This window comes from Chiloscyllium plagiosum, chromosome 9, assembly GCF_004010195.1.
Source record: "Chiloscyllium plagiosum isolate BGI_BamShark_2017 chromosome 9, ASM401019v2, whole genome shotgun sequence".
Classification (NCBI taxonomy): Eukaryota; Metazoa; Chordata; class Chondrichthyes; order Orectolobiformes; family Hemiscylliidae; genus Chiloscyllium; species Chiloscyllium plagiosum.
The window spans coordinates 71865747-71887881 of record NC_057718.1 but is presented as its reverse complement, the minus strand read 5'-3'; the positions used below and the strand labels follow the sequence as shown (position 1 = coordinate 71887881).

The 22135-nt window shown below is 41.8% G+C and overlaps 1 protein-coding gene across 1 annotated transcript in view; it reads left to right on the top strand.

The window, feature by feature from the left end:
* LOC122553256 (tubby-related protein 4-like) overlaps positions 1-22135 on the top strand; it is a 353919-nt gene that overhangs the window by 219089 nt on the left and 112695 nt on the right. The window contains exon 9 of the mRNA XM_043696840.1: positions 11134-11278. Coding sequence (XP_043552775.1) covers positions 11134-11278 — 145 coding nt within the window. The remainder of the gene's footprint in view (positions 1-11133; positions 11279-22135) is intronic.

The following is a 22135-nucleotide window of genomic DNA, read 5'->3' as shown; positions in this document are numbered from 1 at the left end:
GTGTGATCAAAACAGTGAAGGGGAGGGTAGGGACTAAATCAAAATAGAATTGGAGGGAGAAATGATGCACTCCACTCACTGCGGCGCCCACCACTCCCTGAACAATGCCAGGGTGTTGGTCAACACCGCGTGCTCCTTCTCCAAGGACACCCCGGCCCTAACGTATTCTCCTGGATACTTTTTTTTTCTCTTTTTTTTCTTTTTTTTTTAGCACCCAGTGTGTGTGTGTGCGCAGGTGTGAGACACAGTGAAAGACACAAAAGTGCACGAATCTTTATTCAAATTCCACCACCAGGAAGATAGGAAAACACCCGGGTGGCCAGTGACAAACACTGCCCTTCACATCAAAGGACAGTGCTGTGTGATCAAAAACAGTGAGGGGGAGGGTAGGGACTAAATCAAAATAGAGTTGGAGGGAGAAATGATGCACTCCACTCCCTGCGGCGCCCACCTCTCCCTGAACAACTCCAGGGTGTTGGTGGACACCGCGTGCTCCTTCTCCAAGGACACCCCGGCCCTAACGTAATCTCCTGGATACTTTAGTCACCAGGGCTTTCCTGATTGGCCCAGGTTAACAACCCCAATCAGTGACCTCATAGCCAATGAGGCCAACCGGGTTCCATCACTACAGCAACATTCTCTTTTCACTCCATTCTGTCGACATCTTAGTTTTTCCTTTGTACATACCTCTGCCTTTAATTTTTCGATATTCATCTCTTCTGGACCAATGGTTGTCACTTTAATAGCCCTATGGACCACTGTTTCCAGTGCCTCTCTGGTTACTATGTCTGCTTGTATACTCCTACATTCTGCTTCTGTCTCCACTTTTCTATATGCCTTATTTTTATAACTACTATTTCTGTAGGATATTGTGTTGCCTCTACTATTACTCGAATTATGTTCTTATATTTCATGTGACATTCCCTTGTTCTATGTCATTGTGTAGGCATTTTGGCTGTGTATGTCAAAGTTAATTCTCTTTCCCGGTGCTAGTTTTAAAGCTTCTGTCAGTCCTATGAAGTTGCACTATCAGGGCTAAAAAAGCTTCCTCTAAACCCCGTTTTGCCATTGTCTCCCCCAGTGATCTACAATAGTCCTGCCTGTCGAAAAATGTTAGTGAATGTCCATCTGCATGTAAAGTCAGATTTGGGTCATGTAGGGTTCATCTGCAATTCCCCCTATTATGTCTGAATCTATCTCTGCCAGACTGTGATGAGGTTCCCTTTCTGCTAGTTTGTTTTCTGTAATTGTATTTGTCATCTTTCGGCTATCCTAACTCATTTATCCTTTCATAATAGATCCTTTGGCCTTTTTGATGCCTTTGACAACACCCTTCAAGAATCTGAATCTCAGTTTTCAGTAGATCCACTGGGGTGTATATGGTTTGTAACATACTTTGTCCTGACATAAGGTTAAAGAGAGAAAAAAAACTGCAGATGCTGGAATCTAAAATAAACTGGCAGGAGGCTGGAAGAACACAGCAAGCCAGGCAGCATCAGGAAGTGGAGAAGTTGATGTTTCGGGTGTAACCCTTCTTCTGGAGTGGGGGTGGGTGTAGGGGGAGCTGCAGATAAAGCGGGTGGCTGGGGCAGGGTGATGAAGTGGGGATAGGTGAAGACAGATAGAGGGTATGACCTGGTTGATCAATGAGAGGAATTAATTTGGATGGTGGCAAGGAGGAATTGAAGAGAGTTGGGGATGGGAAGGAAGTTATTTAAAATTGGAGAACTCAATATTGAGTCCTCTGGACTGTAGGCTGTCCAGGCAGAAAATGAGGTGTTGTTCCTCCAATTTGCGGTGTGGTTCATTGTGGCAGTGGAGAAGGCTAAGGATGGTTATGTCAGAAAGGGAGTAGGAAAGGGAATTAAAATGGACAGTGACGGGGAGGTCCAGTCGGCCCCTGCAGGCCCGGCTGTGATGCTTGGCAAAACGTTCCCGAAGTTTACGTTTGGTCTCCCCGATGTAGAAACGACCATATTGGGAGCACCTGATGCAGTAAACTAGGTTGGATGAGTGGTAGGTGAATCTCTGTCTCACCTGAACTGTTTGGGGCCTTGGATGAAAGTGAAGAGTGTGGTGTGCCAGCAGATTTTGCGTGACTTAAAGTTATCGGAGTTAACTAACCTTCCAACTAACCTACCTTTCAATCAAGGTGTGCCGATAAGTAACCTGTGACTATGTTCTGTAATTGCAACACCTACAACCTTTGATACCCTGTGGACCTTTTTCAGGTTTGGATATGAGACCATGAGGGGACACTGAAAAAACTGGAGTTATGGGTTACTTTAAAAGCATGGTAATCCTGCAATCTAGTATCTTTGTCCATCAATGATCCATGTTTCTCATATCCTGCTGGCTATGCCAAGCTGTTGAGTGGAAAGACTAATGAATCAGTCAACACCCAGGTCCACATCAAGCATCAAAGAATTTATTGTTTTACATGGGTGGGAGGGAGAGTCCAGGAAATAAACAAAATAAAGGAACTTAGAACATTACAGCACAGTACAGGCCCTTCGGCCCTCGATGTTGCGCTGACCTGTCATACCAATCTGAAGCCCATCTAACCTACACTGTTCCATGTACGTGCATATGCTTGTCCAATGACGACTTAAATGTACTTAAGTTGGCGGATCTACTACCATTGCAGGCAAAGCATTCCATACCTTTACTACTCTCTGGGTAAAGAAACTACCTCTGACATCTGTCCTATATCTATCACCCCTCAATTTAAAGCTGTGCTCCCTCATCCTCATGTCACCGTACTTGGAAAAGGGGTCCACCTGTCCAACCTTTCTAACCCTCTGATTATCTTATATGTCTCTATTAAGTCACCTCTCAACCTTCTTCTCTCTAACGAAAACAGCCTCAAGTCCCTCAGCCTTTCCTCGTAAAACCTTCCCTCCATACCAGGAAACATCCTAGTAAATCTCCTATGCACCCTTTCCAAAATTTCCACATCCTTCTTATAATGCGGTGACTAGAACTGTACAGAATACTCCAAGTGCGGCCGCACCAGAGTTTTGTACAGCTGTAGCATAACCTCATGGTTCCAGAACTCGATCTCTCTATTAATAAAAACTAAAACGCTGTATGCCTTCTTAACAACCCTGTCAACCTGGGTGGCAACTTTCAAGGATCTGTGTACCTGGACACCAAGATCTCTCTGCTCATCTACAGTACCAAGAATCTTACCATTAGCCCAGTACTTTGCATTCCGGTTACTCCGATCAAAATGAATCACCTCATACTTGTCTGCATTAAACTCCATTTGCCACCTCTCAGCCCAGCTATGCAGCTTATCTATGTCTCTCTGTGTAACCTACAACATCATTCATCACTATCCACAACTCCACCGACCTTAGTGTCATCTGCAAATTTGCTAACCCACCCTTCTACGCCCTCATCCAGGTCGTTTATAAAAATGACAAACAGCAGTGGTCCCAACACCGATCCTTGCGGTACACCACTGGTAACTGGACTCCAGGATGAACATTTCCCATCAACCACCACCCTCTGTCTTCTTTCAGCAAGCCAATTACTGATCCAACCGCTATATCTCCCACAATTCCATTCTTCCGCATTTTGTACAATAGCCTACCTTATCGAACGCCTTGCTGAAATCCATATACACCACATCAACCGGATTAGTCTCATCTATCTCTTTGGTCACCTTCTCAAAGAACTCAATAAGGTTTGTGAGGCACGACCTACCCTTCACAAAACTGTGCCGACTATTCCTAATCAAATTATTCTTTTCTAGATGATTATAAATCCTATCTCTTATAACCTTTTCCAACACTTTACCAACAACTGAAGTAAGGCTCACTTGTCTATAATTACCTGGGTTGTCTCTACTTCCCTTCTTGAACAGGGGAACCACATTTGCTGTCCTCCAGTCTTCTGGCACTATTCCTGTAGACAATGACGATTTAAAGATCAATGCTAAAGGCTCGGCAATCTCCTCTCTGGCTTCCCAGAGGGTCCTAGGATAAATCCCATCCGGCTCACTCTGCAGGATTTCTAATACCTCTTCCTTGTGAACCTCAATCACACCTAGTCTAGTAGCCTGGATCTCAGTATTCTCCTCAACAACATTGTCATTTTCTAGAGTGAATACTATCGAAAAATATTCATTAAGTGCTTCCCCTATCTCCTCTGTCTCCACACACAACTTCCCACTACTATCCTTGATTGGCCCTAATCTTCCTGAAGAAGAGCTTATGCCCGAAACGTCGATTCTCCTGTTCCATGGATGCTGCCTGACCTGCTGCGCTTTTCCAGCAACACATTTTCAGCCCTAATCTTACTCTTGTCATTCTTTTATTCCTTAAATACCTGCAGAAAGCCTTAGGGTTTACCCTGATCCTATCCGCCAACAACATCTCATGTCTCCTCCTGGCTCTTCTGAGCTCTCTCTTCAGGTCTTTCCTGGCTACCTTGTAACCCTCAAGCTCCCTAACTGAGCCTTCACATCTCATCCTAACATAAGCCGCCTTCTTCCTCTTGACCAGAGATTCCACTTCCTTCGTAAACCACGGTTCCTGTGCTCTACAGCTTCCTCCCTGCCTGACAGGTACATACTTATCTAGGACACACAGGAGTTTTTCCTTGAATAAGCTCCACATTTCTAATGTGCCCATCCCCTGCAGTTTCCTTCCCCATCCTATGCTTCCTAAATCTTGCCTAATCGCATCATAATTGCCTTTTCCCCAGCTGTAGCTCTCGCCTAGTGGTATACACCTAACCCTTTCTATCATTAAAATAAACATAACAGAATTGTGATCGCTATCACCAAAGTGCTCACTTACTTCCAAGTCTAACACCTGGTCGGGTTCATTACCCAGTACCAAATCTAATGTGGCTTCGCCTCTTGTTGGCCTGTCTACATACTGTGTCAGGAAGCCCTCCTGCACACACTGGACAAAACTGACCCATCTATAGTACTCGTACTATAGTGTTCCCATGCATTTAAGAGCGTTTACTCAGCCAATTTTGGCTGGCTATCACCTGATTAGGCATCCACAAACTCCATCAACAAACACATCGACCTGGACCCAATATACCAACCACTATAACGGACAGCTGAAACTGACAACCGGAAGCGGCAGGGACAGACCACTATAAACACCGGAGGAAACATCAAAGACTGATGATGTCGCCTAGCCAGGGGACGAAATGTTTGCAACAAAAACTTCCAGCTCGGCGAACAGAACCACAACAAACAATGGAAGCCTGCTGTTTCAGCTAAACATCTTCCTCTGCCTTTTTAAAAATTCATTCCTGGATGAGGGCGTTGCTGGCCAAGCCAGTATTTATTGTCCATCCCTAATTGCCCAGAGGGCAGTTAAGAGTCAACCACACTGCTGTGGGTCTGGAGTCACATGTAGGCCAGACCAAGTAAGGATGGCAATTTCCTTCCCTAAAGGGAATTAACGAACCAGATGGATTTTTCCCAACAATTGATTCATGGTTGTCATTAGACTTTTAATTTCAGACTTTTTTTATTGAATTCAAATTCCAACATCTGCCATGGTGAGATTTGAACCTGGGTCCCCAGAATATTCCTGGTGTCTCTGGATTAACAGTCTAGTGGTAATATCAGAAGGCCATCACCTCCCTGTGCACAGCCCCCACCACCTTCCATATTTCTGTGAATGGATTAAAATAGGTTTCTTTCCATCTCCTCTAAACCACTTATAGAACATTGAACAGTATAACACAGCACAGGGCCTTCGGCCCACCATGTCATGCCAAGCATTTATCTTAATCTAAGATCAACCTAACCTATACAGCCCTCAATTTACTGCTGTCCATGTGCTTGTTTAACAGTCACTTAAATGTCCCTAATGTCTCTGTGTCTACTACTTCCGCTGGCAGTGCATTCAACGCCCCCGCCACTCTCCGTGTAAAGAAACTACTTCTGACATCTCCCCGATACCTTCCTCCAATCACTCTAAAATTATGACCCCTCATGACAGCCATTTCTACCCTGGGGACAAGTCTCTGGCTATCTATCTAAGCCTGTCATCACCATGTACTCTATCAAGTCACCTCTTGTTCCTCCTCCTCTCCAGTGTGTAAAACCTGAGCTCACTCAGTCTCTGTTCAGAAGACAAGCCCTCCAATTCAGCATCCTGGTAGATCTCCTCTGCACCTTCTCTAAAGCATCTAAATTCTTCCTATAATGAGGCGACCAGAACTGGACATAATATTCCAAGTATGATCTAACCAGGGTTTTATAGAGGTGCAACAAAACCTCATGGCTCTTAAACTCAATCCTCGTGGCTCTTAAACAAATGTTAATAAAAACCAAAACACCATACACATTCTGAACAACCCTATCAACTTGGATGGCAACTTTGAGGGATCTATGTATATGGACCCCAAGATCCTGCTGTTCCTCCACACTGCCAAGAATCCTGTCTTTAACCATGTATTCAGCTTTCAAATTTGACCTTCCAAAATGAATCACTTCGCATTTATCTAGGTTGAACTCCGTCTGCAACTTTTCAGCCCAGCTCTGCATTCTGTCAATGTCATGTTGTAGCCTGCAACAGCCATTGACACTATCTACAACACCACTGACCTCTGCGTCATAAACAAACTTATTAACCCACCCTTCCACTTCTCCATCCAAGTCATTTATAAAAACTACGAAGAGCCGAGGCCCAAAAACAGATCCCTGCGAGACACCCTTGGTCACCAACCTCCAGGTGGAATTCTTTCAATCCACTACCACTTACTGTCTTCTTTCGGCCAGCCAATTCTGTATCCAGACAGCCAAATTTATCTGTATCCCATACCTCCTAATTTTCTGTGTTTATGCTCTCTGATCTTCGACAAATAGGGCAGGGAAAAAGATTTTCATGATCTACTGTATCTATGCTTCTCATAATTTTCTATGCCTTAATCAGACCCTCCTCAGCCTCCTCTATTCAAAGGAAAACAAACCCAAACTGTGCAGTCTCTCCTCATAACTGAGCCGCAATATCCTGGTGAATCTCCTCTGTACCCCCTCCAGTGCAAAACATCCTTTGACAGTATGATGACCAGAACTACACATCGTATTCCATCTGTGGCCTAAATAGTATTTTATAAAGTTGTAACAAGAGTTCCTTCCTCCTATGTTCTACACCCTTGCTAAGGAAGGCATATGTCCCATATGCCTTCCTCATCATCCTGTCCACTTGTGCTGACACCTTCAGGACATATACAGAGGAACCTCGATTATCCTAAGGAAATACTCCCCAAAGGTGGGGAGTATTTCATTCAATTAATTGAATGCTGGATAATCAATGCCAGATAACACAGTTAGCCACGCATCGGGACCTTGTGATCTTGTTCGAATGATCTGACGATTGGTTAATCGAATGCCAGGTAATCGAGGTTCCTCTGTACACCAAAGTCTATTTATTCCTCAGTACTCCCTGGTGTACTGCAGTTCATTTTGTATATCCTTCCTTTATAAGTGATCACAAAATGCATCACCTCACACTGTTCAGGATTAAATTCTATCTGCCATTGCTGGTCAGTGTACCAGTTGATGAATATCAGACTGTAGCTTGAGACCATCCTTCTCACTATTAACAACATCACCAGTTTTCATGTCATCTGCAAACTTATTAATTATTATCTTCTACATTCATATCCAAGACATGAATATAAATAACAAACAGCAAGGATTCCAAGTAACTGACCCCTTTGGGTGAGTGCTGGTCACAGGCTTCCAATCATAAAAAAGCCCTCCACCATCACCATTTACAACATGAAATTTAGAACTGTGTAGCACAGGAACAGGCCTTTGGCCCACGTTGTTGTGCGAAACGTGACTCCAAATAAAACTAATCCCTTCTCCCTGTGCTTGGTCCACGTCCCTGCATTTCTCACATATTTAGATGTATTTATCTAAAATTGCCTTAAGTGCCCCTATTGTATCTGTCTCTAGCATGTTCCAAACCCCTGCCACATCTCTTGTGAACTTTCCCCCCTCACCTTAGACATTTCAACTCTTGGAAAAAGTTTCTGACGGTCAACTCTATCTATGTATCTTATAATTTGATAAACCGCTATCAAGTCTCCCCTCAGCCTTATTCACTCCAGATAAAAGAGCCTGAGTTTTTCTAGCCTCTAATTATAGCTGATATGCTCTAATCCAGGCAGCATCCTGGTAAACTTCTTCTACACCCGTTCCAAGGTCTCTACATTCTCCCTGTAGTGTACTGACCAAAATTGAATGCAATACACTAAGTGTGGCCTAACCAAAGTCTTATAAAGCTGTAGGCTGACATCCCGATTCTTGTGTTTAACTTACTGACCAATAAAGTCATGTATGTGTTCTTTACCATCTTCTTTACCAAGCATACCATGCACTTTCTACTTTTAGGAAGCTATGGACTTGAACCCCAAGATCCTGCTGCACAACATCAAAGTTGTTCAGAGTTCTGCCATTAACTGTATACATTTGATCTCCCGAAGTGCAGCACATCACTGTTACCCGTCCATCTGCCATTTCTGTGCCTATATCTGAAACTGATTTATATACGCTTTGACAATCTTCTACACTATCCACAACTCCACCAATCTCTGTATTATCTGTAAACTTCACTAACCCACTCATCTACATTTCCATCTCTGTCATTTATGTATATCACGAATAGCAGAGGTCCTAGTACAGATCCCTGTGGAACACCACCAGTCATGGACCTTTTCCTCCTACTTCCAATCCAATTTTGGATCCAGCTTGCCTTTTTGCCTTGGATCCCATGGGCCCTTTTCTTTTGGACCAATCTTCCATGTGGGACTTTGTCAAAGACCTTGCTAAAGTCCATATAAACCACATCAATGGCACTACCCTCATTAATGTATTTAGTGAGCTTTTCAAGCAACTCAATCAAATTAGCCAGGCAGGATCTCCCTCTTCTTTACCCAGAGAGTGGTGGGTGTGTGGAATGCTCTGCCCCAGAAGGCTGTGGAGGCTAAGTCTCTGGATACTTTCAAGAAAGAGTTGGATAGATCTCTTAAGGATAGTGGAATTAAGGGTTATGGGGATAAGGCAGGAACAGGATACTGATTGAGGATGATCATAATGAATGGTGGTGCTGGCTTGAAGGGCAGAATGGCCTACTCCTGCACCTATTGTCTATTGTCTAACAAATTTGTTCTGACTATCCCTGATCAATCCCTGCCTTTCCAAGTGTTGATTAATCCTGTCGCTCAATTTTTTTCGATAACTTCCCAACCATAGACATCAGATTTGTTGATTATCATATCCAGTAAATTCTACTTTTTCTGCACATTCAAAAGCTTGTACTTTCAAAAGCTTGAAATCAATTTGGGCCAAATGGCCTGTTTCCACACTGTAGGGATTCTATGATATGAACACATAAATGAGTTTTAAATAAGCCAGGTAATGTCCAAAGTCGCTTTGATTTCATTTTCTTGTAATGCCAGACCTCAAAGTAATTCTGCCATTCTGTTTCAGTATAATTACCTCTTTGGTTCCTGGGAATCCTAATTTCTCCCTGATTCTATTTGTGACTGCTCCCTTAAGAACAAAATGCTCTACTTATTGTATTAGTTTTGTTGAGGAAATATCATGTAAAACACAATTGGATGGAAATGTTCATGCTTACCTAGAATGTTTAACACTGTGGGGGTATTTAAATGAGTTGGAGGTAAAACCAAAAAGTGATTAAAGCTTTTGCTGTTAAGTTCTCTGCTTTTCAGATGGGTTGATATTCTCAAACCTTCCTGTTTTTTATTCGTTAGCATGTCCAACCCTCTAGAAAAACATTCATGGGCACAATATTGTTAGTCAAAAATGGGAAATATGTGTATTCAAGAATCCAGCATGTATATATGAGGCATGTATCTGGCAGGATAGACTTCTTACTCCAAGCTCTACTTGGTACAGACTTCTACTTTAACTTGTCTCTTTCATAACTAAGGCATTTCTTTGCCCAAGTGCATATATGGTGTTTGGGGTAAAGCTTGACAAGGCCAACAAGTCTGCCCCCAAGGTTGACGGCCACACTGGCTCACACCAGCAAACCTGTCTAGCGCTTGTAAAGGGGCTCAACTCATCTTTTTTTGTTGTGTCCTTGTCCTTTGTAGGCCTCTGGTGAAAAGCTGTCAGACGTACAGGTTGTTCTACTATAACACATTTCATTAACACAAATTCGCTATAACATAATTGATGAATTTTTGCCTCATCTTTGACATCTGTAGGTGATGGTGTGGATGATTACCAGGGATTGAATATTGCAGCGAGTGAATTGTTGTCCAGGTGTCTTCTGTATATTGCACTTGGATACTGGAGCCTCAAAGTTCCCACAGCCTTCAGCAACCCCTGCCCATAAAATTTGATTTTCTTTTCATTACTATGTGCATATCAGTATTAGGAAAACATAAAATATGCTTATTTGATATTGCCACTTATAAACTTATAGGCAGTATTTAATTTAAGACAGTGCGTTAATGTATTTATTGACTTTTTAAAGTCACAAGTGTTTCATTGTTCTAAAATTAATATTCCCAATTGCTGGTCTAAGTTTGCATAGCTTTTTAGCTGTTCTGTTTGAGCATGAATTGGCACTATGGCAAAAACTGTATTTTCCTTTGAGGTGAAGAGAATCCTTACCAATTTAATGGCGTAGTATTCTTTTCTGTTTGATTTTCCATTTTGTTTATTGCTTGAGAAACACTTTTGTCCTCACAGATAAATGTTGAAGAGAAATTAATTTTTACATGTACACAACATTGGTGCAGCTATAATCTAGAAGTAACTTTTGATATTAGAACATTAAGAATTTCTTCTAGTTTTCTTTGTTTTAAAATAGTGTATGTAATGTTTTTATTTCCCTTGTAACAGTTAAAGCTGGTTATTGAATGAGCTTAAAGCACATACTAAGATATTTCTAGGTTTCTACTCTTTTCATTCAATCTTGTTTTCTTGTCATGGCATTTGCCTTCCCTGTTTTAAATCAATTAATTGTTAGATGGCAGAGTGCTATTTTAAACTAACACAAATTATCAACATGACTTTTGTTGCAGACCTTTTTATAATAGTTTTGAATCATTTAGGTTATGTTTTTGAACAAGTTGTAATTTTCTTTTCTTGTATGTCTTTACCAGATGAAATCTATGGGACCAATTTGATGTCAACAATGATTGATAGTTGTAATTGTTCTGACTCCAGTGATGTAGAACTAAGTGATGACTGGATTGGCAAGAAATCTCCAAAGATATCTCGAGCTAGCAAATCCCCCAAATTGCCCAGGTAAGCAAACTACTCAGGACTCACAGGTCTGATGATTTGAGTTCTGTTAAAATGAAAAAGGACACAAAAAGTGGAACATTTTTATCTACAAGTTCTTTCTCTTAGTTATGCCATCTTGCTAGCAATGTTGCTGGTAATTAAAGAACTAAAAAAGCAATTGAAAGATTGGAGGTTTGCAGGATTGGAGGAGATCAAAAAGATTCAGGGAGTGATAGTGCCATAAAGGGTTCCAAGGGGACAGATGAGAAACCTAAATTCAAGGCATAAGGGAATGGGTGAATGGAATTGAATTTGAATTAAGCAAGAGCATCAAAAATTTGGATGAGGTTCTACTTTGGAAAGCATAGTCTCATGAAGGATAATGGTTCAGTAGCCTAAGCTGAGGTAGGTGGAAACAGGTGATCTTAATGAGTTAAGATTTCATGACTGTGGGTCAGAATCCCAAAGAGATGTGCATGTTTTTAAACTGTAATGCCAAAATGTATTTTTAAAAGAGGACTGGATCAGCCAGAAATGCCTGCTGGTGTAAATTAAGTGGTTATCTAGAGAGAGAGAGGCCCATAAAATGTCATCCTTACGGATATGAAAGGAACATCAAACAAAAGCCCTTCAAATGGGGCAAAAATCAAGTCAAAACAGACTGGAACTATGATTGTTTGTGACTGCAAAGATAACAAGATATTAACAACCTCCAGCTCAATAGATAGTCACCCTCTAAGGGTGATGTCTCAAACTGCAGGTACATTTTGTCTTTTTCCCTTTGAAGAACTCAGAAGGATAGGAGTTCAAACATCATTTTCAGCTTAACTGAAATGTGCTAATGGAACTGAATCCTCTCGTGTATACCAGCCTTCACTTGAACATTGGTATGCAATAAAGATTACAGTCGATGAACGGTTCCCTAGTCATTCCTGTGTTGCAAGTTAAGACACTCTCTTGCTCTGAATGTTGCAATCCAAGCAAATGGAAACAGGACAGAAAAACATTGTCTTTCGCCATGAATGCTGGAATTATGTAATTGTTGAAAAGAATCAGAAATGCAGATTCTGATCAATTCTGCAGCAAAACGAAGAATGGCTCAACTGTGTGTGTGTGTGTGTGAGTGAGAGAGACACGTTAATTCTTCCTGTATTTAATAATCAATAAACCCATGCCTCGTTAATTTGGCTACTTCTAATCTAGTTCTGATGAAGGGACCTGACCCAAAACATTGTCTTTCTTGGTTCTCTGATGCTGTCTGATCTGCTATGTTTGTCCAGCTCCAATTTTATCTATTCTAAAATACAAGTTCATTCAAGTCTCTGAGAAAGGTATCTATTAGGGAAGGATTCATTTCTAAATTAATCTTGTAGCGACCAGGAAATTATACACCAGTCAGTCTAACCTCGGAGGTGGGGAAGTTCAAAGAAAATTCTGAGGGATAAAGTACAGCTGCACTTGGAAAACACAAATTAATCAGGGATAATCATCTTGAATTTGTCAAAGGAAGATCATGTTTGACAAATTTGATCCAGTTTTTTGAGGAGGTAACCACAAGTGTTGATGCGGTTTACATGGCTTTTGGTCAGATTCCTCATGCCTCTTTGAGGAGAAAGTGAGGTCTGCAGATGCTGGAGATCAGAGCTGAAAATGTGTTGCTGGAAAAGCGCAGCAGGTTAGGCAGCGTCCAGGGAACAGGAGAATCGACATTTCTCCTGTTCACTGGACGCTGCCTGACCTGCTGCGCTTTTCCAGCAACACATTTTCAGCTGAGTCCTCATGCCTGTTGACCTAATTGGTCAAGAAAGTAAAAGTTTTGTTTCAAGGGCGAAGTGACATATTGTATCCAATATTGGCTGAGAGGCTGAAAGCAGAGAGTCATGGTAGAGGGATGTGTCTGTGAGTGGAATTCTGTTTCCAGAGGAGTTTCACAGGGCTTGGTACTGGGACTACTGCTATTTTGTGGTGTACGTTAATAATCTAAATGTAAATGTAGGGATTATGATCAAGAAATTTGCTGACTAAAAAGTTGCTAAGGTACTAAATAGTGAAGAGGAGGATAACCATAAAATGTATGAGTGGTCAGGTGGGCAGAGCAGTGGCAAATAGAATTCAACCAAGAAAAGAGAAAGGCTAACAAGGTATTATACTATGAATGGTAGGATCCTGGAAAGAACTGAAGATCATTGCAACTCTGTTGTGCATATCCAAATATCCCTGAAGGTAGCAAGATAGCTAGTTAAGGTGGTTAAGAAGGCATGAGACATACTTGCTTTATTAGCTGAGACATAGGATACAATAACAGGGAGCTTATGCTGGAGCTTTTTTTAAATAAATTTTGTTTCGGCCACAACTGGAGTACTGTGTACAGTTTTTTTAAAAGCACATTATAGGGAAAATGTGATTATAGGAGGTGTAACTAGAATGGATAGATTTTCCATTAGTTCAGTGGACCATAAGCTGAATTGTAAATTTAAGGTGAAAGGCAGGAGGCTAAGAGAGGAGCTGAGGAGATATTGTTTCAGCCAGAGAATTGTGGCACTCTGGAATTGACTGCCTAAAAGAATGATTGACTCAGTGACTCTTATAATACTGTATTTAAGCAGTATTTAGACATTCACTTGTATTTTCTAGTCTCCAGGAGCTAAAAAATAAGATTAGTGTAGCCAGATTTTTGTTGACCTGAATAGTCACACTTCCTATGCTGTAAATTCCTATCAAATCAATCAAGGGAAAGGGTGAATAAAGAAAGGGAGCCAGTTCATCCCTTCTCACTTGAGAACTTTATATTTTGTGGTATTCTGTCTGGAATTGTAACAAATTAGGGATCCTTGTTGGGACCTCAGTTTAACAAATTGGAGACTCTTGCCATGATTTGAACCCACAGATGAAACAAAGGAACTAAGGTGGGTAAGTTCTTACTTTAAAACCAGTTTTCTAAAAGAAGAAACTACAAAAGGTTTTCCAGAGTGTACTTTGATACAGAATAGAAATGTCTTCATTTGATATCAACATGTTCCTAGCAGAACTAAAGGAGTTACTTTTGAGAATATAAATACTCTGCTGCTCAAACAGTTAAAAGATTTCGCAGAGCTGTTAGGATTAGAAATTTGCACGAAAGCCAGGAAACGCAGAATTTTAATAAGAGTGGCCAATAGTTTGCGGTTGGAAACTGAGGATGATGAACTGGATTGAGTAGTGTTAGAAAGATTGTAATTGGAACAGTCTAAATTAAAATTTCAAGAAGAAGGAAAGGTATGAGTAAAAGAAAGCACGAAGTGGGAAGGGAGAAAATTTCAGAAAAAAGTAACAGGAGAGGAAATTTGAAAAAAGCTTAAATTTTGGAATGGGAGCCCTACAGTGTCCCCATTAGGATATTACTTGAGGGCAGAGACAACTTGGTTTGCTCATTTGATTCTGAGCTTTGAGGAGGCAGAGTTAAAAGCTTGTTTATCTCTTTTGAGTGTTTTGCCTAAAGTGGCCAGTCCTTATTGCAAAGTAAGTTCTTGGGGAAAACTAACAAAGTCTGCTCCCTCTTTCCTGAGAAAAGTGCCACAAGCCGGTAAAAGAAACTGTCTTAAATGAAGACCAGTTAGTGCTGAAAGGGTTTTGCCAAAATTTATGTACTCTCAGGAAATGGCCTGATCAAGGCGGCATGATAACTCAGTGATTAGCACTGGTGCCTCACAGTGCCAGGCACCTGGGTTCGATTCCAGCCTTGGGCGATTGTCTGTGTGGAGTTTGCATATTCTCCCTGTGTTTGCGTGGGTTTCCTCTGGGTGCTCTAGTTTCCTCGCACAATCCAAAGATGTGCAAGTTAAGTGAATTGGCCACGCTAACTTGCCCAAAGTGTTCAGGGACGTGTAGGTTAGGTGCATTAGTCAAGGGTAAATGTAGGGTAGAGGAATGGGTCTGGGTGGGTTACTGTTCGGAGGGTCACTGTGGACGTGTTGGGCCAAAAGGCCTGTTTCACATTGTAGGGATTCTAAATATAATTCGAAAGATGTACTTGGAATTTGAGAGGCTTAAGCATTCTGCTTTTGACCAAGCACGTAAGATTGGAGCCACTTAAGAAAAGCTTGTGAAATAATTCTTCTTGAGTTTAAAAACTCCATCCCCGTCCTAATAAGAATACATCTCAATGAACAGAGAGTAATTGGATCAAGGTAGACACCCACAATGAGTGATAGTTGAGTTGATACACAAACCCTTGTTCGAAGGAACCCTCTTCTTTTCATCCCCAAACAATTGGAATGGATAGTGATGGGTAGAGTAATAGGAAATGGAGCCATTTCACATCCCCATGGGAGAGAGGAACATGCTGGAAGCTCTTCTCAGAACAGAAAAGGTGAAGCTGGGATGAAATGTAATGGCAAGCGGTATTGACTGTTACGATTGGGATTTGATCATGGTGAAAAGAAATCAGAACCACAGAATCTAAATCAAACCACAAAACTAAGGTTCGTGAAATTGACGGTATAACTACAAATATAATTATTACTGGTAGCCACCACTGAAATGACTGCAATGTTAAATTGTTTGCTGTTCAATAGATTAGATTACATTACATTACAGTGTGGAAACAGGCCCTTCGGCCCAACAAGTCCACACCGACCCGCTGAAGCGCAACCCACGCATACCCCTACATTTACCCCTTACCTAATACTATGGGCAATTTAGCATGGCCAATTCACCTGACCTGCACATCTTTGGACTGTGGGAGGAAACCGGAGCACCCGGAGGAAACCCACGCAGACACGGGGAGAACGTGCAAACTCCACACAGACAGTCGCCTGGCGCTGTGAGGCAGCAGTGCTAACCACTATGCCACCGTGCTGCCCACTAATAATTCAGAGAATAACTTAAACAACTTTGTCCTTTTATCTTTTTCAATTAATGTCATATTTCTAATCTGTATGTGTGACGTGTTCGTATTTCTTGTTGCTTGTAATAATGAATAAACTCATTTGTTTTGTTAATTCAAGGCAATCTGTTGAACCTTTAAAGCATAAGTTAATTTGGTCTACCAATCCAAGGGATGGATGAATAAAGAAGGAAAACAGTTCATCCTTCCTCATCCGGGGTTTTGGAATATTCTGTGTAAAACTAATGAATTGGGAAACTTTGCCTGGGAAATCGTTATAACAAAGAATGTGATTGGCAGGTTAGCTTGGATGCCAGTTCATCAACAGAAGTGGACAAACACAAGATAAATTCATAGAAAATAGGAGCAAGAATAGATCTTTTATCCTAATGATCTGCTTTCATTCTTTTAAATTTCAGTCAGTAAAGTTGACCCAGTCTCTTCTCATATGTCAAGTCTGTCATTCCAGGAATTCACCTGCTGAACCTCTGCTAAACTCCTGTTATGGCAAAAATATATTTGAGGTGGAGACCAAAACTGCACGCAATGCTCCAGGTGTATTCTCACCAAAACCCTGTACAGCTTCTGCAAGTCATCCTTGTTGCTGCATTCAAGGACCAACATGCTAGTTGCCTTCCTAAATGTTTTCTACACCTGAATGCTTGCTTTCAGTGACTGGTGTACAAGTATACACAGCTCCCTTTGAATATAAACATTTCCCAATCTAAGACCATATATTATTTACTGTGCCATTCTTTTTTTTGACCAAAATGGATAACTTCACACTTAACCAAGTTAAATACATTTGACATGTATTTACCCAACGACTCAACTTATCTGAGTGACCTTTAAGCCTAGTTACTACATCTCACCACTTGCAATTCCTTTTAGTTTTGAATCATCATAAAGATGGGAAATATTACATTTAATTCCCTCATCCAAATCACTGGTATATAGTGAATAACTGGGGTCCAAGAACTGCAATTTCTCACTAGTAACTGCCTTCTACTTCAAAAAAAGATCATTTCATTATGATTCTGTTACCTGTATTGCTAACCAATTCTCAATCCATGCCAGTATATTACCTATAATACTATGTTCTTTAATTTTACACAATAACCTTTTATGTGGGACTTCACCAAACACTTTCTGAAAATCCATCCTCAAAAGACACCCTCATCCTGATCAAATTTCGTTTCACTTTTCCAAATTGATTTTGTCTAATCCTGTTGATATTTTCAAAGTGTTTTGATATGACATCCCTTATAATAGACTGTACCATTTTAACCAGTACTGATGTTAGACTAACTGGTCTGGAATTCCCTATTTTCTCTCGCCATCCCTTTTCAAAATAGGGGTATTACATATGCCACCTTTCTCCTAGCTATGACTGCTTCAGAATCTATAGATTTTTCAAAAGATGACAGACAATGCATCCATTACTACTCATTTCATACCCTGGGCTGTGTAATATCAAACACCAGTGGTTTTTCAGTTTTCAATCCCACTAATTTCTTCAGAACTAATTTTTTGTTATTACACCCACAATCCTTGCTTGCTTAACATTTCACGGAAGTAATTTGCTTTTTTTCTAAGAAGGCAGACCGACGTTTCATTGCTCTTCCACTTCCTTGTTCTCCATTATCGTATCTCCTGTTTCAGACCAACATTTGTTTTTACTAATCTTTTTCTGTTCATATACTTGTAGATTAGATTGGATTCTCTACTTGATTAGATTCCCTACAGTATGGAAATAGGCCCTTCGGCCAGACAAATCTACACCAACCCACCCAGACTCATTTCTCTACATTTCTCCCCAACATAAAGCACTTAACACTATGGGCAATTTAGCATGGCCAGTTCACCTGACCTGCACATCTTTGGAATGCGGGAGCAAACCGGAGCACTTGGAGGAAACTCATACAGACAGGGGGAGAATGTGCAAATTCCACACTGGTGGGAATCGAACTCAGGTTTCTGGTGCTTGTGAGGCAGCAGTGCTAACCACTGAGCCCTTAGAAGCTCTTAAAGTCTGCTTTTAATATCTCTTTGCAATGTGCTGTCTAACTGGGTGGATTCTTATAAGGGTCTGAGGGAAATGTGAGTAGTGAGCAGTCAAACAGCAAAGAAAAGTCCCATCAGTCCATCAAGTCTGCACTGACAATAACTATCACTAAAGGCACTCAAATCCCAATTTTCTGCACTTGTCCCATGTCCTTGAATGTTAGGATATTTCAAGTGCTCATCCAAATATGTTTTAAAAGTTATAAGTTTTACAGCCTCCACTACCTTCCCAGGTAGTGCATTCAGATTCCCACCCCACCTTCTGAGTGAAAATGTTTTCTGTCAAATTCCCTCTGAATCTCCTGCCTCTCTCCCAAAAACTGTGCTCCGTCATAATTGACCCTTCAGTCAAGGGGAAACAGATGTTTCCTACTCACCCTGTCTATACCTCTCATAATCATATAGACCTCAATCAAGTCTTCCTGCAGAATTCTCTGCTCTAAAGGAAATATTGCAAACCTATCTAGTTTCTTCTTATAGCTCAGTTGCTCCATCCCAGGCAACAACTTGGTGAACCTACTCTATACTATCGCATCCTTCTGGTAATGAGTGCACTGTACTCCAACTGTGACCTATGAAACACTCTGTACAACTCCAACATTACCTCCTTGCTCTTGTAATCAATGCTACAACTGATGAAAGCAAGTGTCCTATATGGCTTGTTAATTCACATGCTCTGCTGAATTCAGGGATCTGTGAATAATTACCCCAAGATCCCTCTGATCCTCTGATGTACCAGTGTTCTTTAAATACTTTCTCATCTTGTTTCGTCTTCCAAAGTGCATTTATCAGGGTTACATACTATCTGCCACTGGTCTGCCCATATGACCAACCCATCCGTATGTTCCTGTAACCTACAAATGTCTTGTTCACCCCACCAATCTTGGTGTCTTCTGCAAACATGCTTAATATATTTCCCATGTTTTTATCTATATAATTGATGTATATAACAAACAATACGGTCCCAGTATTGATTCTTGGATACTAGTCTCCAGTCACTCGAACAGCCTTCTACCTTTGTGTCTACCTATTCTGAACCTTTTTATGATCCGTCTTGCCGAGTATCCCTCATTTCACATGCACAAACCTTCTTAATCTCTCCCACTGATGTGAGACTTACTGGTCTGTAATTTTTTGGTTCATCTCTGTCACCCTTCCTGAAGAGTGGAACCATGTTAAGCCAACCTCCAGCCTTCTGGCACTTTCATTGGCCAGACAGGAATTAGAAATTAGTGTCAAAGCTCTTGAAATTTATTGCCTCGCTTCCCACAGCAGCCTGGGATGTAATTTACCCAGCCAGGGAATTTGTCTGTGTTTAAGCCCATTGGACCCTCTAATAACTTCCAATTTCCTATGTCAAACTGTGCAAGTTCCTCCCTTTCATTTTTCCTGAATTCCATATGTACGTTCTCCTTTTCCAGAATGAAGATCGAAGGGAAGTATTCATTTTGCACTCTTTTAATATTTTGTGGCTTCACACACAGATTGCCCCTTAGTTCCTAATAGGCTGTACACTTTCCCTGGTTAGCCTCTTCCTGTTACTGTACTAATAAAATATCTCCGGATTCTCCCTAATGCTGTTCGCAAGTCCTTTCTCATACCCCCATTTTGCATTTCCATGTCAAGATGTGTGGCAGAATTAGACTGGAAGTCCAATGATACTGGAGTTGAGATTGTCTTGCTGGATCTTGAAAATAGCAACTTGCTAATTAAGTTCCTTGTTGATGGCTCAACCTTCCTCATTAGCATTCCAATTTTGATGTTACTAAAATCACCCAACAAACTAGCCATTGGGAAACTCAACTTGGAAACCAGAGTAGATGTCTGATGGATGACTTCAGTGTTGCCCACAACCAAACTTCAGCCCAGAAGACAATCACAGCCACAAACCACTTAACCCTTTCTCCATAAATAATAGCATCTGACATTCCATAAACCCGCACTTTGGCAGTTTGCAATGGAAATATGAACTTGCATAGCAGGGTATGCCACGAGCCAACAGTGCCTGGCTCCCCATTGCCTCTGTTACTGTACAGAGGCAATGACGTTCTCCTTTTCCAGAATGAAGACCGAAGGGAAGTATTCATTTTGCACTCTTTTAATATTTTGTGGCTTCACACACAGATTGCCCCTTAGTTCCTAATAGGCTACCGAGGCTACTTGTTTGCTCTCTTAGTGGCATTTACCAGCTACCTACAACATGCGTACCTTGCAGAGGTAATTGGCACAGTCACATAACCAGACTTATGATTCAACATTACTCAGATAAAGGCTGTTGTACAGCCTATCACTGTCACAGTTATATTGTGTCCCAGCAGTTTTCGAGCCAAACACACTGAATCTGAAGGAAACAGTGAGCATTGTCTCAATGTCTTAGCAGAGTGTTCCTCAGTGACCTCCTTGGAGGCACCTTTCAGTTAGGTGAGCTTGGCACAGTTACTCAAAAGTATCCTTCCATTCCATTCTAGGGCTTCAACCATGGTCAGTCCAGATGGGGTGGCATTGCATAAGATGCCTGTGCCTCTGTTCTTCAGGGAGCCAGTCATGTTATGTCCTTTTTCTCCCATAGGAGCCAATCTAAGGAGAAGACTGGAAGGTTGTGGACATCTATAGTCACCTGTCAGGGGTGAGGGGAGACCTCAACCGTTGTTGTTCGGTTGGGTCTTTGGAGAGATGTATCACAGTCGTTACACGATGTCTGCCCACTGAAACTATGGGGATGGCGTTTGTTGAATGAGGGTAGGTTTAGACGGCTTGAATGAAGACTGGGGAATTCTGAAACCTGTGTGGGGACTCAAGCGTGTTTGGCTAAGGCGAAAGCCTGTGGCAGAAGACCACTAGCTGTCACCTTCCATCATGAAGTAAATGGAAAGTTTGAAATGGAGAAGAAAATAGTAGTGACTGGCCACAGAATGAACAGGGGGAAATAGACCAATGTGTGAGAAAAGGGGCTGCTTTTCTAAGGCTGGTGATTTGGGTTTTACAGGTTTGACCTGAGACTCATGCATTGTCTCAGGCACAAGCACACACGATGCTTATTACCTAGCCATCCTCTAGTATTAACCCTCACTGTTTGCGTCTCTCTGGGACATTCAGGGCTGAGGAACTCATGAGAACTAAATTCCTATGAACACAGCCAAAAAGTGTGGTAGTAGAAAAGCACAACCGGTCAGTCAACATCCGAGGAACAGGAGAGTCGATATTTCAAGCATAAGCTCTTCATCAGGCGACTGACTGTGTGGAGTTTGCACATTCTCCCCGTGTCTGCGTGGGTTTCCTCCGGGTGCTCCGGTTTCCTACCACAGTTCAAAGATGTGCAGGTCAGGTGAATTGGCCATGCTAAATTGCCAGTAGTGTTAGGTAAGGGGTAGATGTGAAGGTGATAGGTTGGAGCAGAGGGTGGGGCGGATAGATGAAAAGGAAGATGGACAGGTAGGGCAGTTCAAGAGTGCGATGCCGAGTTGGAGGGTTGGATGTGGGATAAGGTGGAGTGAGGAGAGATGAGGAATCTGGTGAAATTGATATTGATCCCATGTGGTTAGAGGGTCCCAAGGCGGAACATGAGGCATACTTCCTCCAGACATCGGGAGACTAGAATTTGGCCGTGGAGGAGGCCCAGGACTTGCATGTGGTGGCATGGGGAGTTGGAGACTTCAGCCGTGGTGCGTGTGCCCCAGAGATGTTCTCTGAAACGTTCTGCAGGTTGGCATCCTGTCTCCTCAATGTAGAGGAGACCACATCGAGAGCAACAGACATTGTAGATGATGTGTGTGAAGGTACAGGAAAATCTCTGTTGGATGTGGAAGGATCCTTTGGGGTGTTGGATGGAGGTGAGGGGGAGGTGTGGGCACAAGTTTTACACCTCTTGCATTGGCAAGGGAAGGTGCTGGGAGTGGAGGGTGTGTTGGTAGGGAGTGTGGACTTAACAAGGAAGTCACGGAGGGAATGGT